This window comes from Rutidosis leptorrhynchoides, chromosome 2 (assembly GCF_046630445.1).
Source record: "Rutidosis leptorrhynchoides isolate AG116_Rl617_1_P2 chromosome 2, CSIRO_AGI_Rlap_v1, whole genome shotgun sequence".
In the NCBI taxonomy this organism is placed as follows: Eukaryota; Viridiplantae; Streptophyta; class Magnoliopsida; order Asterales; family Asteraceae; genus Rutidosis; species Rutidosis leptorrhynchoides.
In genome coordinates this window covers 24,564,729-24,574,800 of record NC_092334.1, presented here as the reverse complement: position 1 = coordinate 24,574,800, position 10,072 = coordinate 24,564,729, and the positions used below count along the sequence as shown (strand labels likewise).

The following is a 10,072-nucleotide window of genomic DNA, read 5'->3' as shown; positions in this document are numbered from 1 at the left end:
CCTTAGATCATGTTAAATATGTATGTATAATTATCATATATTGTATAGTTCGTGATATCATCGGTCAAACTAGACGGTCAAACGTTGTGTAAAACTCTTTTCAAAAACATAAATCTTAACAATTTGGATTGCTTATCATGTTGGTAAGGTTTAATTTATATGAATATTAATCTTATAAGTATAGAACGATCGAAAAAGTGCGGGTCATTACAAATGGCCCCATATTCCCCTTGAATCACAACACCACCAGAATGGTGATGTGGCTCTGAGGGTCCTGGGATGAGTGGAGCTGGAATCTCTGGTGGATCCTCGTGTCCGTCTGAGGTGATCAGTGGGTCGGGTGCATGGCCACTGGCTCCAGAGGTCGAAGCGCCAGAGTCACTGGAGTGTGTCGACGACGGGATCTATGAATCGGCAACAATGGCAGGCGAGGTGGAGGGTGATTCTGAGTCGCTCTCCAAAATGATAACGGGCGGGACATCCGACATCTGAACAGGGAAAAATATCTTTTTCCATGTCAGTAAGTCATAAAGCAAGCACGTATTAGGCAAAATAACTACGACAGTCTAGATCACCTATAGCAGTAAATATCATGGCAATAAATCGTACAGAAGTATCATGCAATCGAAAGTAGATAGTAGCATGCAGTAATGAAAATCAAGTAGCAGTATACGTCATATAGCAGTAGAAGTAAGCAGCAGCATGCAGTAAGTTCCGCAGAAACAAGTAAACTAGCAAGTTGTAGATTAGTCCTATTAGTGAATCCTACTCGGTCCGGTCTAGACTCACTAATGCAACCTAATTCCCTACAACCAATGCTCTGATACCAAATGTGACGCCCCGTACAAAACCATCGTGTACGATTCGTGAACAACAGGATCTTTACACGGTCAAGTACTACATGCTATTTGAAAACCAGTTTTGCATTCATAAAAGACATAGCGTTTACAAAAGATAACGTGACACAAAGGTCGTTACAAAGCCATTATTTGAAAATAACATAAACTACGAATGCAAAAGAAAAGTTCTATGATTGAGACATCTCTAAGATTATGCAACGGAATTCTAGCACAGCAGGTCCTTAACAGCAAGTCTAAACACCAAGACAGCAAGTCTAAACAGCGGAAGCAACAAACCTCTAAGCACCTGAGAAAACATGCTTAAAAACGTCAACAATAATGTTGGTGAGTTATAGTTTAAGTTGTAACAGTAATGTAAGGTAGGCCACGAGATTTCAGTGTTCCAATACAGTATGAAAAGTATATGTTTAACCGTGGGCACTTGGTAACTAACTTAACGTTTATAACCCCCTAAAAGTACACTTGGCGAGTGCGTGTGTTTACGAAGTATTAAACACCCGTTAAATGCTAGCGCGACTAGCCCGAGTGGGGATGTCAAACCCTATGGATCCATATCTAAGATTCGCGTTCACCGGTTCAAAAACCAATGACTAAACGTTACCGAGCTAAGGAGAAAGTTTATGCCGTTGTATAACCCACACATATATAAAGTTTAAGTACTCGTGCCTAGTATGTAAAACGTAAAAAGCGCATGTATTCTCAGTCCCAAAATAGTTAAAGTAAAAAAGGGATGCTATAACTCACAGTGATAAGAGCGGTAAAGTCGATAATGAAAGTATGCAAGTAGTAAGTCGGTCCGAAAGGTCGTTAACCTAAGTCAAAGGTTATTAGGTCAGTGTTTTATCCTCATAACTTCTAATAGTGCATACAATAAGTTTAAGTGTCATCATCATCATCGTTCATCATCATAAAAGCTAAGTAAGTTTGACAAGAATAGAGATCGAAACAATAGGCTGACTTCGGTCAGCTGTTACGACCTCTACGTAAATCTAAAAGAAACGTAATCAGTGGCTATGGCTCCGTATATGAGTCCCCTAACCGCTGACCAATTTTCAGAACCTAACTCGTCTTCGTTTGACCGTGGCGACGGTTTAAGTGCGAGTAGGTCAGAAATTTCAGCACAACGTTAATAGGGTGTAGTGACTTTCGGAAGGCCATAAATCCTAAACCGTAACTCGGATTAAGACGAGGTCTAAACGGAAAATCATCTACTCGAACCGAACTAATTGAAAATCAACTTTCCAGTAGCCCAGGTGGTCTGATCAGATCCCGAAAACAGTAATCAAGGTGCTCCGGTGGGGTTCCTAGTGCTTGATGCTCATCACGGTTCTCATCCTTGATGTTTGTAGCTTCAAGTGTACAACTCGTTGATGGGTTAGCATCACCTTGACCAAGATTCTACCATCAACACACAATATGTTAAGACCAAGTAAGAACACAACTCATTTAAGAGTCTTAGATGGATGATGAACCAAGGTTACATCATATCCTTAGTCTTAACACAATTACAAGTTACATTTACAACTAAAGCAACAAACTTTACCTCAATCAAACAAGTATGAACATAATCTAAGTCAAATGAAGTGATGGAACCCTAAGCTAGATAGCTTGGATCCTTTTCACACAAGTTATAAGGTCACAAAGCTAGAAAGCTTGAACCTTTAGTGTTCTTGAAGAACTTGAAGCATAAAGCTTAGATCTTTAAGTTATATGAAGATCATAAACACAAGTTTTGATCTTTATAACAAAATAATGAGATCATAAGTTAGAAAACTTAGATCCAACAAAAGATATGAAGATTCAAGCTAGAAAGCTTGCATCTTGGTTGTTCTTGAAGATCTTGAAGCATAAAGCTTGGATCTTTAAGTTACATGAAGATTACAAACACAAGTTTGAATCTTTATAACAAAATAGCAAGATTAAAGTTAAAAAAATATAGATCTACAAAGTGGGTGAAGATTCAAAGCTAGAAAGCTTGAATCTTTCATGTTCTTGAAGGATTCAAATCTAAGTTTGAATCTACAAGATGTAATCAAGATCAAAGCTAAAATGCTAGACTCATGATGATGATGATGATGAATTTGTGAGAGAGAGAGAGGAAGAAGAAGAAGAAGAAAATCAATACTTACACTTTTTAGAGAGAGAAGGACTAGAGGGAGAATTAGAGAGTGAGTGCGTGTGAATTACAAATGAAAGCAAGTGTAAAATGGATGGAATGAGGCTTGTATTTATAGGTGGATGGGGTGAGGGAGGGGGTATGTGGCCGTGGGTATGGGTGGGGGGACAAGGGAGACCGACTTTTGCTTTTTGGTTAATGGTTGTCTAAAGTTGGTGCTTATGTTGGGATCTCATGCAACATTAAGGATAATACTTGACATAAATGCTAGTATGTTCCCTCTAATAAATGGGCATTTGTCTTACATATTAATGGGTCACTAGCTAATAATAATTGGGCTAATTAAATAGTCCACTAACTAGTGTAGGGTGGGCTAAGGCCCAACAAGTTAGAAAGTCCAACAAGACTAACTAGTAAGCATAAGTAAATTACTATGCGTAATTAAGCATCCATAAACCCAAGTAATTATTATTATAAAATAATAATTAAGATTTCGTAGTCATAATATTCCGATTACGACAAAAGTTAAACGTGTACGCAGTACGCAGTTTGTTCGTAACGTCAAGTGACACTAACGGTCATAAAGGTTTCCGGTGATCAAGTAAGTCATGTCTATAAAGATTCCAGAGTATAAAGTAGCACAGTACGCACAAATACGCAGTTTCGCTAAAACACAAGGCACAAAAGCAAGTCGAAAAAGTCGGGTCGTTACAATCTTATTTTGACGGCATTATCAACGGATGTAGTACTGTAAACTATTATTTACGGTGATTGTCTATATGTAGAAATCATCAAACGTCAAAAACCTTGGAATTAGATATTCATTTATGGTGTGCCTTTTCAAAAGAATGCAATGTTTACAAAACGTATCATGTAGAGGTCAGTACCTCACTGTGAAATCGATGAATGATGTACTACGTCCAAAGGGATTTGGACGGGTCATCACATAGAAGATCTACCCTAAGTAACGAAGACTCTAGTGTGTCCAGTTCGACCCGAATCTCCACTAGTTTCGTCTTCTTATGAGCTCACACTCAAACAAGAACCCTCAACAATCTTAAAAAGTATTAACACACCAGGAATTTAAGCTCCTACAAAACTACCTAGTAATTCCTCAGAAAGAACATCAACCATATACATGGTTCCTCTTTTGTACCAGCGAGCAATTACAAAACCTCTTTTAAACACTATCCACATTTGATCCCCAAAGAGAACATGACACCTATCAATATCCAGTAGCCCAACCGACGTTAACCTACTCGAGATCTTGGGGATGAACCTCACCGTTCCTCAAGATCCAAGCATAATCCAAGTGTCTAACCACGAGATCACTAATACTCGCAACATCAAGAGAGCTCCCATTCACAACTCGAACCCTATCAGAATAACCACAGAAATTCACCATCTCTTTCATGTACGGGGTAGCATGATACGAGGCACCCGAATCTAAAACCCAAGATTCGTCAAGAATCTCCTCTTGGCACATCAACACATCCTCGATCACCGTAGTTACCACACTCCCACCCGACTTAAGACTCGAGCACTTTGACTTATAATGACCAACTAGTTGACAATACCAACACACCATGTTTTTACTCCTTGACGGACTCCTTGGCCTAGCTCTTCCCTGACTAACACTTAGAACTGAATTCGAATACCTTCGCTAAGAATCAAATCACGGATTCCTACAAAAGTGAGCTTAGTAGTTCTTGACGAACCACTAACTACTGTAACCGTACCGGCCCAACTATCGAGTAACGAAGATAGCAAAAACAATGCCTCAAGCTCATCATCGACTTTAATATTAACCGATTTCAACTGAGTTAAAATTAAAATTAAACTCGTTAACATGATCCACTGCCGAGGAACCCTCCATCATCCTAGCATTTAACAATTGTCGAATCAAGATAACTTTATTCAAAGCGAATGGCTTTTTGTATATATTGGATAACGTTGCAATCAGTCCCACGGTTGTGGTTTCACTCACAATGTTGTAAGCAACGTTCTTAGCCATAGAAAGTCGAACAACCCCTAGGGCTTGACTATCCAACAGTCTCGCTCGCCTTGCCCCATCTCTTCCGATTTAACACTCGTTAATGGTAGGTAAAGCTTGTTTTGATAGAGAACGTCTTCGATTTGCATCATCCAAAAGCTAAATCGGTTACATCAAACCGATCAATCTTCACATAATTCTTATCCGTCGTTGTTCCGGGAAACACGTGAGCCTAAGCTCCAATACAATTTTTTTGGAACGAGTAAGTGAGCCCCAACAAGGCTTGATAGCCTCAAGTTATCAAACTCATTGTCAATAAACGAATATAATATAATGAACCCGAAGAAACTAGCAAAAAAAAAAAAAATTTAAAAAACACGAGAATATAACAAGGCAATATGTATTCAAAGTGATTACTTTCCTCGAACAACCATAGAGTATTCTTTATTATAAATTTCTTAGGTATATATTGCAGGTTACATACAAGGGTAACAATGAATATGAAACGAACAAGGAAACCTAAGTCGAACCCAATTCCTGCCCGTCAGCGCCATTCTCGCTACCGGATAGAAATCCTCACGAACGCTACATTTTCATCTCAGTAAACCCGTTTCTTTTGACCAGCTTTTCGCGTCCCTATCTCATGAACACGCGGTCACGAGTTTTCTCCGGCTCAAAAGTTTAACTCGAATTCACACTAACATTAGGATGGTTGTATAATGTTCAAGATGGAAAATGTAAAAAACTTGCAAATAGATGTTTACTACCTTACAACCTTATTTGATTTACAATGTTATCTATTGTATGAATTTTAACATTAACAATTGATGATTGATTTTTTAAAACTTATATTCACCACTGCTTATATATACTACGCAGTACTATGCAATCAATTCTTGTATTCTCAAAACACAACGCACACCTTTTTGCTAAACAAGTCTTCAACAAATCACCCCATTTTTCTTTGTGGATTTCTAACTTACCCGTGTAATCACGTTTACTGCAAAGCTATAAAGCCTCTACAATAACTGATTAGGTTAAACAACAAAGTTCAATCTTAAAGTTTAGATCCATGAATCTACCCAAATCAAGATTTAAATCAGCCCATCGAAATTAACTCCAATATTTAAGCTACAAGAAGACATAATTGAATCTTTGAGCTAGAAGATGAGATAAGTACAAAAGTAAAAACATTCATAGTATAAACTACTCTTTACTAGTCCAAATTTAGTAATTCGACACCACTTGCCTACCTACACCAATAGCCCACAAGAACTTACACTCATCGTCACTGACAAACATGTCGGACGGCCGATCAACTTCTAGTCGGACCGGCGTCCGGCACACAGGGCAGTTGGGTACTTTCGTTAACCATGAATCCACACAGTTTGCATGAAAAACATGGTTACAAACCGGAATTTTACGGCAGAATTCATCATCTTTGAAACCCTCTAAACAAATCGAACAATCGGTGGATACAGAGCCGGAACAGAGGAAAGCGGGAAGGTGGGTGTGGAGGTCGAGCAGGGAGTAGGCGGTAGTGGGTGGTGGCTGACGGCGACGACGGTGGAAGAAGGAGCCGGCGATGAGGATGTGAAGGAGGATGATGGCAGCAAGACCTAAAAAGATCAAAAACAGAGAAAATATAACAGACATGATGATGAATTTAAGAAATATTGATAACAGTTTTGGGTGGCGTTTGGGTGGAGATGCGGTGGCATGTTGGTGGTGATCGGTGTACGGCATGTCAAAGGGTGAGTTGAGACAGAAGAATATGGAGGTGATTTGAAACAAGATATGGAAAACTGAGGGCTATGTCGGTTTTTATTGATAGAGACGGGTATAAAGTAATGAAGAGATAGATACCGCATAAATTTAGGATTTTATTTTATTTAAGATTATTTTTTCATATCTTGTTAAAGGTGACGTCAATGTAATTTTTATATTTATGTTCTTTTAAATTTAAATGTTCCAACTAAACACATTGAAAAAGACATAAGACTAGTAGATTATTCTTTTGTGTGTATATAATGTTAAAGAAATATTCAAGATGTGTGTCAATATTTAATATGAGCTTGTTCATTATTATATAATAAAAACACACTTTATTAAATTATCATAAAACTACTAAGGTCACTTTTAATTTTTTATTTTATTTTTATTTTTAAAGACAAACTCACACACTCACCTAATACTGACACGAATATATACACCACGAAATATTCTAAACAAGACTTGAGCTCTCAACCTATAACTACAAAACCGCCAAACCATTGGCACTCCCTCTAAAAAAAAGGTCACTTTTAATTATAGCACAATTTCCTCTCTAAGACATAAAACATAATCATAGTACTCCACTATAATTTCATAAAAAAACTGGAACTCACTATATTAATTATATACTCATCCTCATTTATGATTAATAAACACAAGATTAAACGTAAAAAAATGAGGGCCAAAGAAGATATGTGTCGTGTCATCGGTATCCTCTCAGGACATTTCGAGGGAGAGATGGAGACATTGTTGTTGGCACTCCCTTAAATGAGAAGGGCACAAGTTAACAAAAATCAAGTATAAGCTTCCTATTTATAACATATAGTTTCATTGATTACACTACTCTCTCCGTCTCACTATAAGTGTTCCCATTTGACTTTTAAAGTATTTTGCTGTCAACTTTAACCGTAAATATTTTTATTTGTATTATATAATATTTAATATAATTTATATGAATGGATTGGATATTTAAACGCGATTTTATTTATATAATATTTATCAAATAATATATAACACACATAAAAATATTTACGGTTAAAATTGACAAAAAGAACTTTGAAAATTAAATGTGAACACTTATGGGACGGAGGAAGTAATATATTAGTAACAATTCTTCGTAAATATTAATCATGGTACAAATTATATATGACAAATTATATTTAATTAAATGTTGTCAACTTGTGTTTGTAGAACACTAATTAAAATTCTAAATCATATAAAATTATTTGTTTTTTTTTTCTTTTTTTCTTTTTAAACGTTCGACATATGAAAATATCGAGTACTTTGTTAAATATGACTTATTTAGCACAAATATTATATATTCAGATAAACAGAGTTGATAAGAAGAAAAAAAAAAGACAAAACAGAGTTTATTCATATAGGCTCTTAAAACTCATGAAGGATGCTTGTATATCCTTATTTAAGGTCACACTTGCTATATCAAATCCTGCAAAGAACAGCAAAAATACATAATTAGCAAGATGTCAAGTGCAAATTATGAGCTTAAAACGCCAAAAAGATACTAATAATTAAGTTCTTAGTATGATTACTTTACATATTCAACATTAACTCGTCCAAGAGCAAGCCGAGCAATCTTTGCGAAAGCCTCTTGAGAAAGTTTTATTTCATTTGACGCACATGTCTCACAACGATCTACGACCATAACATCAACTGTATTTCCTGTACATGCATCACGAATCGCTTTGTTTGTTCCACTGATGCAACGCACTCTGTACCTCGTTCCACATGCACTTCCATTGACAAACAGATTGCTATGTGCTTTTAAAATCATGACACCTTTGTCACTTGAACCGAAACATGTTGATGCTACAATTGTGCAACAAAAGCTCAAGTTAACTAATTATTAAATCTTAGGTTTCATGGCTATACACGCTTGGCAAACGAGCTTATGCTAGCTTATAAACGCATTGTTTGGCAAACAAATTTTAACAGTTTACCGAAAAATCAGCTACGAAAAATATTTGTAGTAACTCTAAAAAATAAGCTAAAAGCATATTAAAGGCAAAATTACATTATCACTCTTACGTAATTATTTTAAACATCACTTATATTTTGGTTTTATATGTCATTTACATGTTTTCTAAGGGCAAGCGCGCAAGACTATGTCATTTACATATTTAAGTTAAAGTTATTTTATCGAACGCTTATATTACGTTATTAAATGTTAGGTAATCTAGGAATTACTTACGGACATAAGGTGGACCGTATACGATGGCTTGACCAGAAATGGCATGAGCAACTGAAGTGGCACATCCGAACATGTAAATCACGATTAGAGCTTTCATCAACACACCCATATTCTAGTTGTAATATGCTTACTTCTGTTTTTAAGATTGTTTATGTTGTTATGGTCTGGAGATAAGGGCGTAAAGGATTGGCTTTTATATGTTGAAATTAAAGAGGTGTGAAACAAGATATTCAAGGATAGATAACCACTTATCAAGTCAAAGTAGATGGGCTTCTTGATAATGATAACTGCTACTTTTAGAAAGAATCCTCTTAAAATATATTGGTCTTACGAAGTGTAGTTGCCACATATAGATGGATATGCCGTAATTTATTTAAAACACTTCATAATTTTTATGTAATCGGATGAATTTATACAATGGTGATAGATGATATAAACGGATAAACAAGATAGAGTTTTCACTATTTATTTAAAAGACAAGTATTTGGATTCACTGACGAGAGAATAACCCACCCCTGATCATTTTATAAGCGCACACACGCTTTCGGGCGGAAAACTGAACAACATTACATGGACCTGATCCTTTAACCATCCCAAGAGGCAGATGGAGCGGGTCGAAATCCTGGATTATGGTTGAGTAAACCTCCCCTGAGTCACTCCATAAATCGGGTAAATACCTGTAATTTTTTCCGGAGATGACTCGAATTCGAGACTTCCCCCATCAAACACACAAGAGTTTTCACTATTCAAGCCAGGGGCGGACCTTTTATATGCTTAGTTGTAGCACGGGATACCACTGAAATAAACGATGTAATGGAAAACTTTTTGGATTTTTAACTAGTGACAATAGTGGATAGTGTAGAAAAGTTTTTGTGACACCATTGAAATAAGTCATTTTGAAGAAAATGTTTTTGGTTTTTAACCGGTGACTACCATTCTTAGATTCGCCACTTATTTAATCTATCAGTAAAGGAAAGATAATTTTATTCTAATGTATGCGGCTTAATCAAGTTATCTACCGTTCAACCCTTTTAAAGGCCATCACAACATATAGTTTTAGTGCAATTTAAACTTTGATATCTTTTGTAAAGATATTATGACTTCAACTAGTGATGGTAATA

General features: G+C 36.4%; 2 protein-coding genes across 3 annotated transcripts; both read right to left on the bottom strand.

Moving 5' to 3' along the window:
* Window positions 1–5,169: 5,169 nt before the first annotated feature.
* Window positions 5,170–6,715, bottom strand: LOC139887714 (RING-H2 finger protein ATL56-like). The gene is made up of 2 exons (XM_071870776.1): window positions 6,219–6,715; window positions 5,170–5,317 (listed from the first exon to the last, which is right to left on the bottom strand). Exons 1-2 carry the CDS (start codon window positions 6,713–6,715, stop codon window positions 5,170–5,172), a joined length of 645 nt encoding a protein of 214 aa, XP_071726877.1.
* Window positions 6,716–8,022: 1,307 nt separating this feature from the next.
* LOC139890641 (EG45-like domain containing protein) lies at window positions 8,023–9,171 on the bottom strand. 2 transcript variants are annotated; one of them, XM_071873543.1, is made up of 3 exons: window positions 8,952–9,171; window positions 8,293–8,569; window positions 8,023–8,189 (listed from the first exon to the last, which is right to left on the bottom strand). In XM_071873543.1, exons 1-3 carry the CDS (start codon window positions 9,058–9,060, stop codon window positions 8,183–8,185), a joined length of 393 nt encoding a protein of 130 aa, XP_071729644.1. In that variant the 5' UTR covers window positions 9,061–9,171; the 3' UTR covers window positions 8,023–8,182. The 2 variants fall into 2 exon arrangements, with proteins under 2 accessions (XP_071729644.1, XP_071729645.1); XM_071873544.1 differs by having other exon boundaries at window positions 8,298–8,569.
* Between the last annotated feature and the right edge of the window lie 901 nt (window positions 9,172–10,072).